Source organism: Seriola dumerili, unplaced genomic scaffold, assembly GCF_002260705.1.
Source record: "Seriola dumerili isolate Sdu_G_001 unplaced genomic scaffold, Sdu_1.0 BDQW01000109.1, whole genome shotgun sequence".
NCBI classification, from domain to species: Eukaryota; Metazoa; Chordata; class Actinopteri; order Carangiformes; family Carangidae; genus Seriola; species Seriola dumerili.
The window spans coordinates 1,669,481-1,685,844 of NW_019174364.1; the positions used below are offsets into that span (position 1 = coordinate 1,669,481).

Genomic DNA, 16,364 nt, shown 5'->3' on the forward strand with positions numbered 1-16,364 from the left:
TTTTGTCAGTGATCGCATTTCTATTTAGACACTGTATGATGATTTATAGTCTCATAATAAGGTTATAATAATATAATTGCCATATCCAGCAGTGTCAACTTATTTAACTCTTCCCTTATGGCAGTCCTATGTTTTGTTACTTTCTTTATTTTTACTATTGTTAGGCGATTTATTGTTAAGGTCACAAAAGAGTGGGTCTGACTGGAGAGTGAAGACATTCTTTTCATATCTTCCTGGATGGAGTTGCCTATATTTGAAGAGTAACTTCATCTCTCATCTGAAAGCAATGCATTTTTGGCAAAAATCCTACAGACGTAGATAGAACAAAACTATTTTTCAAATGGTGAGAGAGTTTTTCCACAAACTTTGACACAATAGTGCCTGAGTGGAAAGGGGCTGCAGATGGTGATATGATATGACTCTTGGGAAGGAAACGATGAGGATATTTTTGAGATGGTCACATTTCGCAACTATTTAACACATCCTTGTTGCGGGCGCGGCTTGACAGGGGCTGCACCCACTTGGGGAATATTAGAGTCAAGCGAGTCAGAGTGACGACGTCATTTCTGGTCTTCAACCTTCAAAATAAAGCTAAAATCTATTACTAATGAGAATCTTGCAGCGTTTCCTGCGTGGGTTCATCACAAGCAGGTGACACTGTTGAATGTGTGAATGTGTGAAGTGGTATTACAGTGGGTGTTGCAAAAAACAACAAAATAAACTATAAGAGACAAAAGAAAAAAAAGATGTATATATATTAGCTCATGCAATGGCACAATATTGGGGACAATTTGAATTAATATGCATCTTATTTATTTAAAATAACAGTTCTACTCAAATTCAAGGATGTTTCATTTCAGTTGATTTTTTTCAAGAAACTTGACTTTAAATGTTATTTTGTGAACTACATAGTGTTCTTGTAAAATTACTGTTTATTTGTTATAGTATTACTTTAGCACACATGCATTTGGACAATGATCTAATTGTGTGGGACTATGGCCTATAATGTAATAAGCTTATCATACTGTGAGAAGTTCTGTGAAGCAGTTTGGATAGTCAGATTCTTATCCATCATGCATTATCATCAGAGAGCCATCTGATCGGTCTCACAATCATTCTGCAGCATGACAACAACAACACAGAGTCGTTCTGGGATTAAATAAAGAGACAGCTGAGTCAACTGTTTGTGGCATTATTTTCGAAAGGCCCCTCTCATACAAGACTTATAATCTATAAAGCTCTTAAATGTATGTATGTAATGTATGTATATTTTGTTGTGTCCATTATTTTAAATAGCCTAGACTAATTGTTTTTTCTGTTTCATTCTTTGTTAGTCTATTTCATGTTCTGTTGCCATGTGAATGTGTAAAGTTTTGCTGAGAGCATCAAAAAACAAATTGAACTCCTGATAGATTTCATATCAGCTTTTTCCTGTCGTGCTTTTATTTTGAAGGTGAGCGTAACATCCTGCTTTTGTTCGCAGATTTAGAGGCTGTTAATGACTTGACTGAATGACTAGTTCAGTGTCGGTGTAAACTGTGCGGCAGTGGCACTGTCAGGTGAGTTCGCTGCAAGTCAGTGAGTAGAGCGTCACTAACGCAGGAAATTTATGAGTTCGTCAAGAATTCACGTTTTGGGATCTTTGGGTGAATTTCAACGACACCCCAACACTTTTTCAAAGCGAGGTAAGATGTATTAATTTATAAACTTTTAGGGAGAGAGGATGTCTGGGGCGGCTATTGGCCCACGTTAATGAATGACTCAACGCACTTTGGTTACGATTCACAACTCACCGGCTCAGTTTTTGCTTTCCTGAACATGACATTTAATTTTAACAGTTACTACCAGTATAAATGATCTTAATTATGGTCATCTTAACACAATGTTCTCCCTTTAGAAAACATTGTGTAGAGTGTAGACTACCTGTTCTTCTCTGTTTGGAAACTTTGAAAATAGTTGACCAATGCCCAGTGGTGTATTAAAATTAGGAATACGGGATAACTATTTGCATATGAGTGCCCATTGATTTAGGTATTTTTACGTTTTGACAATATTAGGCTTACTTAAACTTTTCTGTTTACTCTGTATATGGCTCTAGGGACCTGAACATTTCCATAGTTGCTCCACAAGTTGCAGCATATCATGTCTTGCCCACATTAGAGTTTATTATTTTTCCACTGGCTTCATAGTTTCACAGCGATGCCATGTAAGTGAATATCACGTGTCATTTGTCTTACATTGTAGATGTTTAAAAAAAGAAAAAGAAAAAGAAAACCCATCAGCTACCACATCACGGGGCTCAGCGGGAAAACAGCAGCTGATACTTTTTTCCTCTTTCCACAGTTCCTCATGTATTTCTCAGTTTAAACAAGCTCAAATGTTGACATTATCTCCCAGGCACACTTCAAAAGCAGTGAAACTCTCCTGAACGTGACAATAAAATGTTACTTCTCTGCCTGTTAAATCTCAACATTTCTTGTCTTGTCTCCCCTCACAGAGCTCCTGCTCGTCCTCCAGAATGTTCTCTTTGAGGAAGGTATCTTATAGGTAGCAATCAATCACTGTGGACTGTGACGTGGAGATGGTCACTTGGGCCGCCTTGCTGACAGTATGCATATGGATACAGACACACATCGCCTCAGGGCAGCACCCATGTCCTGCTCCTCAGAGGCCGGTGGATTTCACTGTAAAATATTCCCTCCCCCACTTCCAGTCAGACAGGCCCATACAGAACATAGTGGTGCAGACGGATTCGCAGCAGCCAGAGGTGTATGTTGGATGCCAGAATGTAATAGAGGCAGTCAACTATACTATGCAAAAAATATGGGAAGTGAGAACTGGACCTGTTGGCAGCCCAGAATGTCAAACCTGTCAGGTGTGTGACATAGAAACAGATCCTGGGGATCCAGTGGATACAGACAATGAGGTTCTGCTTTTGGATCCTGCTGGACTTCCCTATTTGTACTTGTACATCTGTGGGAGTACTCAGCATGGGATCTGTTACTCCATTGACGTTTCCCTTCCCCTGCCTGAGCCTCAGTGTCTGTACAAAAAAGAGCAAAACTCTCCATCCAACTGTCCTGACTGTCTGGCCAGCCCACTTGGCACCACAGTCACCATTGTTGAACAGGCAGCCACGTCCTATTTCTTTGTAGCAGCCTCTGTCAATGACGAAGTGGCACAGAGGTATCCCAGGAGGTCCATATCAGTGATGAGGCCACTTTCAACTGAAGATGGCTTTCATATGGTCATGAACGGCCTGACAGTGCTCCCCAGTTTCCGGGACTCTTACCGGGTTAATTACATCTACAGCTTCTCTACCAAGGAGTATGTTTACTTTCTGTCCCTGCAAAGAGAAAATCCCTCAAGGAAGAATTCAGCTTTTCAGACTCGTCTGGGACGACTGCCCATATTAATTCCTGAGGTGTGGATGTACAGAGAGGTGGTCCTGGAGTGTCGGTATGAACCAAAACGCAGGAGACGGAGTGAGGGTTACAAGGACATTGTGTATAACGGGCTACAAGCAGCCCACTTTGGTCGAGCGGGGAAGGACTTGGCCGAAGAGCTGGGGGTGGACGGGAAAGAAGATATTCTGTACGGGGTGTTTGCAGAGGTGAATGAGCACGGTGAACCTCAGAAAAACTCAGCCCTGTGTGCTTTCCCTTTGACTAAAGTAAACCTTGCGATTGACAAGGGCGTGGAGGCCTGCTGCAAGTCAGGTACAGAGCAGCTGTCCAGAGGTCTGTGCCACTTCCAGCCATGCGAGAGCTGCCCACATGAAGTGAGTAACTCTGTTTTTTTTTATATGTCTGGCTGTCACCAGAGCAGAGTAATAGTACAAAGGTCCGCTGTGTCCAGACAGGAAGTGACATGTCCAGACAAACAGTGTGTCATTTAGTCACCTGTGATCGGAACAAGCAGTTTATCATTAAGCTTACAGTTTAATATTGTCTTGAGCCATGACAGATAGTATATTATGTAGTGACGCTACAGTTAGTACATAATGTAAATCTTAACTGCTGGATGAAGGGGTGTGTGTGTGTGTGTGTGTGTGTGTGAGAGAGAAAGAGAGAGAGAGAGAGAGAGCAAGGCCAGATGAGAAAACTGGGAGAGGTGGATGAGTCAGATGTGTGACCTGCACATTGCCACACCATTTCTCTGCTCTGTTAAGTTTCAGTCTTTCTTAGTGAAAGGGTGGCAGCTGTTTACAGTGCAGAGCGTTATGTATTTCAAGATAACTGACTCAGTGGTTTCTCCGCTCGCCGTATTTATCTTTTTCTTTGTTTTAAAAGTTTGATCCCGGTCAGTGTCCTTAACTGATATGCTACAAGAGAAGGAAGTTAAGTGGAGGGAAACAGAAACTCAAAAGGTTAATAACTTTAACTGGCCAGATCATTTGGCTTTGGTTCTCGACAAAATAATACAGGTGTGGTCTGTTCCTTTTATGGAGTTCAGACTGTGTCCTTTGAGCTCTTACAGCCATGTGTACACTTACAGGAATGTGTGTTAACAAACACAAGTTATAAATCCTACTGATAAAAAGGTGGAATTTCAAGGGGAGGGACTGTGTTACACCGTGCCTGGCTTTTACGCATTTTATGTGAGCGGCAAATTGATGGCTGAAACCATCGTAAATCTATCTGAAAACTGTTTTCATCAACTTTTTTCTTGAATTTGATGAGTGCGATAACATAACTTAGATACCGAGTGTATTCAAGAACGAAATGTTGAGGTACTAAGTGACTGAAAAGTTCAAACGACATGAATATAGGTCATTGAAAGTTTCATGCGAACAGAGGCATGCTGGGGCAGGTCAGACACTTTGCTTAAGAATGGAATGTTTACCATTTGTTCAACATATCCTCATCCATATCCTCTATCCTTTAGATAATTACTTTTAATTCCAGTCCAGTTTCAATAGCCGACAATCTGCATACCAAATCAACATATGGAGCTGGAGTCACTGCTGTTTTATGACCTTGTAGCTCTCACAGCTTGTTGCTGTGACAGGATGAATGAATATTCCCTCTGCTTACTCCTTCAACCCTTATTCCCGTCAAAGGTCATGCATGTAAATGTACTTTATCTGCTTAGAAGGGCCCCGTTGCTGTAAAGTATAAAAAAGTATTTGACTTCCTGTTAGTGGCTATGTGCTAACATCGTTGTGCTGTTTGTTTCACCCACTCGCACAGAGCTCTGAAGGTAATGACACATGTAGTGACATGCCCACTCTGGTGTCAAAGCCATACTACAGAGTAGACCTCTTCAACAGGCGGATGAGAGATGTCCTGTTCACTTCTGTCCTGGTCACCACTCTCGGGAATTGCACGCTGGGCCATTTTGGTACCTCAGATGGCAGGATACTGCAGGTAACAAGATACACCTGGTGTATATTATATTTCTTTCTCTGCTTTTTTTGATTACATATTAAGACGTCCAAAAACTAATATCTTTGTGACATCACCTCTCCGTCTCTCTGATTTAGGTGGTTCTTACCACGTACAGGACTTTGGTTTTTGCCAACTATTCTCTGGGAGAGGCCGCAATATCCCGGACAGCAACTGTGTACTCAGAGGATTTACTTCTCTTTGTTGCTGGAAATCAGGTACATATTTCTAATGAGTGCTTATCTTTTGACTCTTTTACATCTTGCTAACCCCACCCTCATCTCCATCTTTCCATCATCAAGATGTTCAGGGTGCCCACTGCAGGACCAGGGTGTACTCATTTTATGACATGCTCTGCGTGTTTGACGGCTCCACGCTTCATGAACTGTGGCTGGTGTTCAGGAATCTGCTCGCGGCAGCATGAATGTACCTCGCAGTGGAACAAAGACTCTTGTGCACCTGTCATAACAGAGGTATATCTGCTGCTAGCTGTAACTGATTACGCAGTGCATGAAGTTTAAAAACCATGAGTCATAAAGTCACATTGATCACACTGATTGGACTGAGACACTGATTAATATTCTGGATGGTGATCCTTCTGTCTGCAGTTTTTCCCAAAGATGGCACCTGCTGGTGGGGAGACAGAGGTGACATTATGCGGAAGGGACTTTCAGTCCGGTCTACGACCTGCCATCATCAGCGGCAAAACCCACATCATCACAGTGGGCTCTGGGACTTTGTGTACTATCCTGCCTGAAAAGAGCGAGAGTGAATTGTGAGTAGTACAGATGCAAAATAACATGCCACACAGACAGTTCATTTTCACACGCACAACGGATGAACAAGCCTCTCCATCCATGTTTTGGTGACAATGCTTTTTTGATAAACCAATAGTATTTATAGCCACTTGACTCCTGCTTCACTGGAATATCTCCATCTACAGAATTCATAGACACATCATTTTCTTGTTTCCTTAATACAGGCTAGTATGCAGGATTCACGACCAAACACCAAACCAGAACCTTAACATCACTCTGGAAGTGCACGAGGGTGAAGTGGAAGGTCGCTACTCAATCGAAGGCATAGCTCAGAAGTCTGGCTTCTCTTTTGTGGTGAGAATAACATCTTTTTGTAATGAGATTATGTATCAATACATTCTCTGTATGATATTTATGTATGGGAATATTGTGTATAATGCAATGTTAGATTGTAACATGTTATGTTTCACCTCTGTTTAATCAGGAGCCGAGCATAACAGAAATCAGACCTGACTACGGGCCCTTGTTTGGAGGAACAGAGGTTACACTGACAGGCAGGTATCTTAGTTCTGGGATACAGAGAGATGTCTTCTTTGGAAACAACAAGTGTAACATTCAAAGGTGAGCAACGTAGATGGCTACATGTTGATGTTAACAGATATCCCTTGTGTTCAGATATCCCTTTCCATTCAAGGCTTTTAGTGTTGCACACATTTGGTTACTGTGATCTGTACTGCTTTCAGTGCTCATGAAAGAAGTGGGGCTTTATCTTCAATCGTCTGCAACACAACAGCTGCAGCAGGTGTCAGGACAGTACATGTGAAAGTTGTGATTGACGGCTCTGAAGTGACCGCCACTAAGATGTTCTCCTACAAGAAAAACCCTGTTATAGACTCTGTTTATCCTCATTGCAGTTTCAGATGGTAGGACACTGACCCCAGTCTGGTCTTATTGAAAGACTCATGTTTCAAATGATCATAACAAGACAAACCATGTTTGCACGCAGTGAGTTTTATTTATTAACATGCTTATTTATATTGTCATTCAGTGGCTCCAAGCTGGTGATAGAAGGTCAGAATCTTGACTCTGCCCACAGAACTGTGGTTCAGTACACTCCCAATAATCTCCACGAGCAATCTGTTCAACAAGTAAGTTCAAGCTTTGATTTAGTCCTTGTGTAAGACTTTATTGACGCAGCGCATTATTCAATTCAAAGCAGGTCATTAAACTGCATGCTGTGTGCAGAGAAATGCAATTTAATGATGTACTTTTACATTAACATATAAACTGAGCTGCAGTTTGTGAACCTGTTTGTGACTGAAAGGCCAGCCATACTCATTCTTTCCCAATATTGCTTTACAATTATGCCAAACTTTCACAGTAGTCGAGATTTAAAATGAAATGTTATATGCTGACTTCCCTTGAGGTGTGCAATGGCACAGCAAATGCCACGCATATGGAGTGCTGGACCCCTGCTTTTCAAGAGGAAATGCCACAGGAAAAGTCTGACACAGGACAGATTTTTATTCACATGGACGGAGGACGTGACCTCTGGAAGAGACGTTTTGACTACCACCCTGACGCAAAAGTCATTCCCTTTGAAAATGATGACAATGAATTACCTCTAAAACCAGGAGATACAGAAGTATCATTGCATGTATGTTCACACACACATTTTTTTTTCCTCATGCATTTGTATGAAAATCTTAATAATAGCAAAGCTTGCACTCTTCAGTATATTACTCTACGCAGAACACCAATTAAAACTTGTCTTTTGAATTGAAACGGTTTTTCTTTTCACATATGTAACAGCATAGTAAACTGAATACAGTGAGCACATGCATGAAGATCACAATGACCATCGGTGGTGTGGACTGCAACGTTCAAGTGCTGCTAAATGAGCTGACGTGCAGGATTCCTAAAGGCCTGATCATTCCCAGCGAGGGATTGCCCGTCAAGGTAAGAGAATCATCAACCTTCTTATCAGCCGATAATAAATCGTGTATATTTATCGGAAGTAATCGTCTTATCCACCGCTGTAGGTGTTTGTGAACGGGGAAGAAAATGACGTGGGTAAAGTGGTCTATTACAACAACAAAACTTTGATTGTGGGCATTATACTGGGGATCCTTGCTGCACTTGCAGCGGGTGCTGGCCTGGCATTACTCGTGATGATCCATATAAGGAAGAAAAAGAGAGGTGAGAAAAATTATACATTACAACTGTGATTATGATTTGTAAAGAGAAGTTTTTAATGTATGCTCATTCTGAGCTATGGTTTGTTTATTATTCCCTTGACCAACTGGGACGTTTTCCACCGACTTTACCGTATATTTGGTTTAATGATCAAAGATTTTTATTTATCGAATGTGTCCTTTCAGCTGAAGTAGAGAATCGTTTATCAACAATGCTTTCACGGAACCGCATTGGCAGCAACTCTGATTTCTCGCCGACAGGGGACTACAGGCGAGGTGTGGCATCTAAAATTCATTCATTCATTTAATCATTCATTCATAACTCCATATTAAATCTAAAATTGAATCTTCCATCTGTTCCTTCCATTCCCTTGTCTTCATCCTGTACATCTAACCCTGCAGCAGCCCCATGGAGTACAACCTTATGTATATATATATTTTACAAAACATTGTAGTATTGTACAGAGACTGGTAAATAAATACATAAATGTAAAACATCAGGGCACATATTAGTTAAATTTCTCTGTATCTTTAGAACCTACTGAATAAAGAGAAAGTCTGTTCGGTTTGAGTAGTACCAAAAGATTCGACTGGCTTTTTACAACTTTACACCGTCTCAGTGTGTGTGTTTTTGCTTGTGTGTTGCAGTAGATCTGTCCAGTCAAACATCAGGATCAGGAGGAATGGCATTCCAAGGTTTATTATATGCTGCCAGCTATGATCATCTGTCCATCCCTTTAGTGCCACTGGACAATAACTCCATGAGTTCTGATCTCCTTGAAGAAGTCAAAGATGTGCTGATCCCTGCTGACATGCTCAGAATTGAGGATAGCCAGATAATTGGCAAAGGTAAGTCTTGTGGTCTGTTTTGTTTGTTTTGTTTGTCTTTCTTTCTTTCTTTCTTCACAGAACTTCCATAACAACCACTTTTTCTTCGTGTGCAGGCCACTTTGGGACAGTTTACCATGGATACCTGATAGACAGCAATAAGCAAGAGACCCACTGCGCTGTAAAATCGTTGAACAGTATGTGAATGCCTATTCTATTAAGGAAATCATCATTTCATGAGCTCTTGGCTGCTAGGCTTGTCTGTATAACAGCATGTGTTTCACAAACAGGGATCACAGATTTGAGGGAGGTGGACCAGTTCCTTAGAGAAGGCATCATCATGAAAGGTTTCCACCACCCTAACATACTGTCTCTGCTGGGCATCATGCTACCTAAAGAAGGGCTCCCTCTGGTGGTACTACCATACATGAAGCACGGGGATGTGCGTCATTTCATCCGTTCTGAGAAAAGGGTAACTTACGCAATGAGACTCTCTGGACCAGCAGGGTCATGACTGTGAATATTTGCTCTCTCTCAACCTGGCCTGGAGTTTTTAACTACTGGAGACCATGAGCTCTAGGTTTAGTCAGCTCTATTTTACTATGTCTTTGTCCTCCACAGAACCCAACAGTGAAAGACCTGATCGGGTTTGGGCTTCAGGTTGCCAAGGGGATGGAGTATTTAGCCCAGAAAAAATTTGTCCACAGAGACCTGGCTGCACGTAACTGCATGTAAGTGTGAATCATACACTTATGACTGGCCTGTGAGATGTCAGTGGAAAAGCTTTGTCTTGCCCGCAGGAGGCCATTTCACTGTCCCTGGACAAGTTGACGTGTCATCTGCATGCTGTACTGAAAGACGTGTTAAAGCAAAATAGATGACCTTATCCGTGCAAGGTCTTTTTAGGATGATCAATAATTGTGACACTGGTGGTAAAGTTTTTTTTGCTTTGTATGATCTGTTTATTTGCCGATACATATTTAAGGAATAGTTTGACATTTTGGGTGGTAAACCTTTTTCCTTTCTTAGAGAGAATTAGATAATACATCTGATACCATTCTCATTGTCTGACCTTTCTCCCTACATGTGCATGGCAAATATCTAATGGGAGCATCACAGATCATCAACACCGATCCTCCAGATTTGTGTAAATTTAGGCGTAGGCCTTGAGTTTAGAGATACATCATCTGGTTGATCCTTTCTTAAGATGTCACCTCTTTTCAGGCTGGATGAAACCTTCACGGTGAAGGTGGCTGATTTTGGCATGGCAAGGGACATCTATGACAAGGAATACTACAGCGTTCAAGATCACAAGCGGGCAAAGCTGCCAGTGAAGTGGATGGCCATTGAAAGCCTGCAAACACAGAAGTTCACCACCAAGTCTGATGTGGTGAGTGTACTTAATCCAGGCCACAGAAATATGTCTGTGTCTATTATATTTGTATCTAAAATACATTGCCTCTGTGTTTCCCAGTGGTCGTATGGCATCTTAATGTGGGAGCTGTTGACCAGAGGTGCCAGTCCATATCCAGATGTGGACCCCTATGATATCACAAACTACTTGTTGAAGGGACGTCGGCTTCCACAGCCACAGTTTTGCCCTGATACACTGTAAGAATAATAGCAGCACCATATGAATATCACATAACATCATGATACAGTGCAATAGCTTCAGCAATTGTGTGTCAGTTTTTCCTCAGTTGTAGTATATAATTCTTAAGCTCAGCAACCATCATTCAGTAGTTTACTCACCTGCTACTCAAGCACTAACTCATTCTCAGATTTACATATCGATTCATTCCACAGGTATTCAATCATGCTGACATGTTGGGACCCAGAGCCTGAGCGCAGACCTAGCTTCCACAGTCTGGTTACAGACATCCAACACATCCTGTTCTGTCTGGAAGGAGAGCACTACATCAGTCTGAAGGTTACCTACGTCAACTTAGACCAGCCAAGGCCTTACCCCTCCCTCAGCGGATCTGCGGATGAGGCTGAGGCCTCAGACTTGGACACGGACTGTCATGCTGCCAGCTGAGTGTCTCAGAGCCCTAAGACTCTGACAGGAGCAGGATCCGGAGCATAGAGGATGAGGGACAGCTCACCTCTTCACATAGTTGGTTGATCATGTCCACAAACCTGAGGATTTGAGAGAAGGTTTGGCCAGTGATTTAAGACACTTTAGGTTCTACAAACTCTTACTGGAGCTGAGACAAAATCACGCTGGAAGTTCGTCATTCTTTTTCGTAGCAAAATAGAGACAACGTGTAGTTGGAAGTAAATGTTTTTATGCTTTTCCTAACATCTAAAGCACAAGTGTGAATGAGACAAAGTGAATGTAACATGTGCTTTTGTTCTCAGATTTATAGGAAAGGATGTCAACGTCCATGAGGATATTTTATATATGCCTCAGTCAGTGTATTAGAAAGTTAGACCTGGGGTCTATGAATGCTGACTTGTGCTCAGGGGTCAAATTTGTTTTTATTTGTTTTCTCACATTTGTTGTGCTATATGGGAATATAATATATATCCCCTTCGTATAGACTTTAGAAGGTAATGTTAACACAAGGTTATGTGTGCATGCGAAATCATCACGCTGGATGCAGCTCCATTGATCCTCAAAAATCTCTGCACCTAACTGAATTATACAGTCAGCTCTCTGTGCAACTGTACCTGTCAGTATCACTAGAGGGCAACCGATGCCTCCTTCTATTCTTCATACTTGAGTTACTGCTGCAGTGGTGCTCTGCACTACAGAGGACAGCTCAACGCAAAGGTGTTACACAAACAATTTCTCAACTCTATTTATCTGCTAAGCAAATGTGACAAATTCAGTCTTTCAACCCAATCATCACAGCGCAACATATGGCATATTTTGGGGGCTTTCTATGTTTCTTGCATGTGATTAAAATGATCTCCACAGCAAATTAGACAGTCCAAGGCATTTAAGAATGTATGCACTGATTTTTTTTTTTTTTTACTTTTTAGACTGACAATGCAGAATCGTTTAACCAAAGAAATGGTTTATATTGACCTGCAATCTTTCTACCAGGGGCAATGAATTTGGTTCCCATATACTTGATTTTTGCTGCTGCGTTTCTTTCCCTCCTTTGAAGATTGAACTGTGCTCTGGGTTGCACTGTAAAGAGTGTTTTTGAACAAAAAGATAGTTTATTGCACATACTTGTCTCTAAATTGTGTGTATGTCTCCCCAGACTTGTTTTTTTTCTAAGCACATCCTGAACAAACAATAAGAAAAAATCCTGTTGCAGATGGTCAAACAAGACAGTTCCACCTAAAAAGTTTTATTCTTAACTTTTTTTTTTAACCAGTATTCTGGTTAAAAAAAATATGGAGATAACTAGAGCAAGACGAGGCACAGGAGTTCATCATGAAAGTGGATCATCAAAGCCACTGGAAAAAAAAAAGCTGAGTTCAATGACACATGGTCTGAGGCAGCACGGCTCTTGTTCTGTGCCAGGTGGAAGAGAGGAAAAACACATACTGTTAGAGGTCTGAATTATGTCAGCTCAGCTACAGTGAAAACCGCATGCTTCTGCCTAATCTGTGTATCTAGCATTTGTAATATTCTCTATGAATAATTTATGGATCTAAAAAAAGATTTTTTTTTTTTTTTTTTTTTTATCCCTTGCCTTCAGGTACTGAAAAAGGTGGCGTTAATAATGTCAAGTGCTGGTTGTGTTCAGGTGGGGGTTCGAGATTTGAAAATGATGTGATGATTCGAGCTGAAGACTGAACAAAAACCAAAGCATGTATGTATTTTTTTTCTGTCATGAACAATGGTCACATGAGAGATTTACTTTTATTTACAGAAGCAAACATAAAATGCAATGTGCCCAAATGGTTACTGGTCAGTTGAAGTGCTGGTTATGATGAAATACAGATCTTTTTGAAGAGTATTTATCGACTGCACATGATGAAGAGGAGGTGAGGTGTGGGAAAGAAGGGTTAGACAATAAATAAACGTTATGAGTTGTACATGAACCCACAGTGAGGAAGAAACACATGTACCTACACCTCAGCCCTGTGGGCCACCAAATATAAAGGCTTCCAGATGCCACAAAATAGCCTTAAGTCTTTAAAGCAAGTCTCTGAATAGATGTCTGGGCTCTTCTTCGTGTCACCTCATGATTGATCTGCCAGTTCATCTCCTGGGATTGTGTGAATGCTGTTGGCAGTTAAAATAAAATTGGGCATTAAACAGGAACACTGGCATTGGAATCAAAACTTGAAATGAAAGATGAAAGACTGGCACCCGCTTTGAGGATGAGAAAGTTGAAAAAAGTTGCATCGAATTTTCTTTGTACAGATTTGACTATGGATCTGTTTTTCTTATTTTTAATATATTTTTTTTGTGTGTTAGTTTGTTTTGTTTTAGATGCCAATTTCTCCTTTTTCTGTTTAGTTTTTGGCTTTGAACTGTATTGGACAACTTCCAGGTTTGACCCCGTTAACAGACATACTGTAATACTGTAAATGAGAAGTATGTTGCTAAGGGAGAAAGTAAGCCTGCTCAGCCGACTATGTGTGGATTAGAAAGTGTGTTGGCGGGCCTCTTTTTGAAACAAAAAGAACTGATGACCAAAACATTCAATGAATGTATCGATTTAATCACTTGTGTGAGAAAATCAGCCTCTTTTAGCTCTGCACAGCTTAAATGGAGAGTCTGTGATTTATTTAGCATTGCACTATAAAGCAGGGGGCATTAAAGTCAGAAAGTGGTAACTACAGCAACTCCGATATGACATGAATGTGACGTAAATCCAAGTCGAGATAACCTGGATGACATCACCTGGGTTAGAGTCTGTGAAAACACAACACAACTGTTCACGGGCTGTGTAGTATAGCTTACTCATCATGAAGAGCAAATGGACTTTCATGAATAAAATTTCCCTTTAAAGAAGTTTTCTTCTATCGAGGCAAATAATGAGCTGGGGATTGATTGACCCAACCATCAATGGATCAATGAAACGCCTGGCTCTCAGAAAGAAGCTCCTGAGCACCTACGCTAAGTGTCAGTCGGTCTACTTATTCAGAAAGCACTAAATATGCTCCTTCCACACTTATACAGACACACACACACACACACACAGCCCATCTCATGCCAGTAGCACAGTGAGCTGCACTGACAGCGGACCCCTAAAGTGTCTGGTCTAAAATTCCTTTTGTTGTCTTCAAGTGTATATATTTATAAATATTTTACACTTTCATTTCACACTGCCCTGGTTTCGAAGCGCGGTTCGGTTGGAATCTGCGAAACTGCAAATGTCGTGCAGCAGCTGTTGTGTGATCCATGACAAACTAGGCAAGGGAAAAGAAACTAGCTAGTCTTGGCTAGCTGTTTTTCTTCTGAGACTTAACACAAATTTGTGTTCCACAGATGGGAGGACACAAGAGAAGTAGCCAGTTTACACAGTTGGTGTAGCTGTCAGAGTTTAAATCTTAACTATGGACACCTGGTGTAGGGACATTATTCCCAGGAGCTGCAGTGATGATGAGTAAGGATGGACCACTGGTTTTAAAGTGCCAAACAATGACTGTTGCCAGTTTTTATCTGAGTGAGCTGTAGCATGTCTGATGTGCATTATTTTTTGATGTAAGCTAAAAATGTATGATCTCTCTACTCCTCCTTATTACCAGATCAGAGACACTGCAGAGAGTTCACTGAGACACAGAGAAACAATCAGTAACAAATTATCAAGCACGCTCAAAACAAGGCTGTGAGCTTGGAAGCAGTGGGGCTCTGACCCTGTCACAGCCGGATGCTGACAAAGCTCTGCTAATATATCCATCCATGCTATATATCTGGTAATTCATCTGTATCGTGACGGAAATGAGAAGGTCATCTAATGAGCTTTTGGCTTTGTTGTAGTACAAGGCATTCAGACACTCTGCATTGCACCACTTGGTATAAAATGGCCCGAGGAGTAAGAAAAGTGAACGTGCCTGATTCACTGCTGTACCTTTCCGTGCAGGTGTTTTGAGCTGGGCTGTGTACGCATTCACAGTCTGAAGTTTCTCAACATCGCTCAAGGTATCTCAGCTTTTCAAGATGTTGGTGAGAAAAAGTCTGCAGAGGGAGACAGGGAAAGAAAATATGACAATGCAATGAGACAATGCATATTTGATTAGTCATAAAGAAATGTATATAGTATATAGTTTTGTTTTTTTTTCCTGTTGCAGCGTTGTATAAAAAGCTATCAAATTTAACAAATCAACTGTGAAGTATTTTTGCATTTTTCTCTATAATAAAGACCGAGAAATTCACTCAGCTCAAGCCCATAGCATGGTATTTATTTTAGTAATTTCATAGGTTTACACTTTTCAATCGGTATGTTTCTTAAGTAATAGACTGATTCGCCTCCATCTTAAAAGCCTATAACTTCCTGTGCAAATATCTTGCATGTGGGTTTGTAGCCTTTCTCACACTTTTGTTCTCTGAATTGAATCTGCTATCCTTGAGCTTGTGTACCATCAGTAGATACCTGAATAGTGAGGCAATCCTCCTCCCTCTCCCTTGCTCTTCTCCATTGTTACACTGCATTCAGAGGGAGGATGAAGAGCTGGGAGGTCACAGATGGAGAGAAGTGTTATGTTTGTTCCCATCTCTGCTCTCTCAGTGAATGTCTCCACAGATGGGATTATATTGAAAGGCAAACACAAATTTGCAGTGCAATTAAAGTGCTTCGAGGCACAAGGCCACGGCAGGCACACAGCTAACTGTACTTGATAAGAGTTTTTCATCATCCTTCTTGTTATCAATGTGTGGTGTTTTGTGACTTAAAAATTCACACTCTGTTGCTGCTAAGACTCATGTTATAAACACAATATACTGGCCATGTTATTAAGATAAACACACAAACGTATTTAAAGGTGATGCAAATATCTTTAGACTATTCACTGAATATAGGCTGACCTTCTCATACTGTGTGTCGTCACTGCTGTTTTTTTTTTCATGTACTGACTTTCAGAGTTACTTCAGCATTAATAATGAAACAGATTTCGTCAACACCCATGCTTATGAATTTTTCATACTATGATGTGGTACCATTAAACTGCACATGTAACCACAAAGATGTATATTCACAGGGAATAGTTAGCAGTTAGAAACAGTGTGTTCCGCTGATACTGAAGAATAAAACAAACAAAACTCTAAATATAAACTGTTTATGCCT

At 40.9% G+C, this 16,364-nt stretch overlaps 1 protein-coding gene across 2 annotated transcripts; it reads left to right on the forward strand.

Annotated features, from left to right (window-relative positions):
- Positions 1-1,539: 1,539 nt before the first annotated feature.
- On the forward strand, positions 1,540-13,088 carry LOC111222844 (macrophage-stimulating protein receptor-like). 2 transcript variants are annotated; one of them, XM_022746703.1, is made up of 21 exons: positions 1,540-1,685; positions 2,498-3,781; positions 5,193-5,369; positions 5,486-5,605; positions 5,690-5,860; positions 5,996-6,162; positions 6,370-6,499; positions 6,630-6,766; positions 6,889-7,068; positions 7,194-7,293; positions 7,572-7,802; positions 7,958-8,104; positions 8,188-8,344; positions 8,527-8,616; positions 8,989-9,189; positions 9,285-9,365; positions 9,459-9,640; positions 9,790-9,899; positions 10,393-10,558; positions 10,643-10,779; positions 10,975-13,088. In XM_022746703.1, the coding sequence occupies exons 2-21, from the start codon at positions 2,582-2,584 to the stop codon at positions 11,204-11,206; spliced, it is 4,116 nt and encodes a 1,371-aa protein (XP_022602424.1). In that variant the 5' UTR covers positions 1,540-1,685; positions 2,498-2,581; the 3' UTR covers positions 11,207-13,088. The 2 variants fall into 2 exon arrangements, with proteins under 2 accessions (XP_022602424.1, XP_022602425.1); XM_022746704.1 differs by having other exon boundaries at positions 8,992-9,189.
- The last annotated feature ends 3,276 nt before the right edge of the window (positions 13,089-16,364 follow it).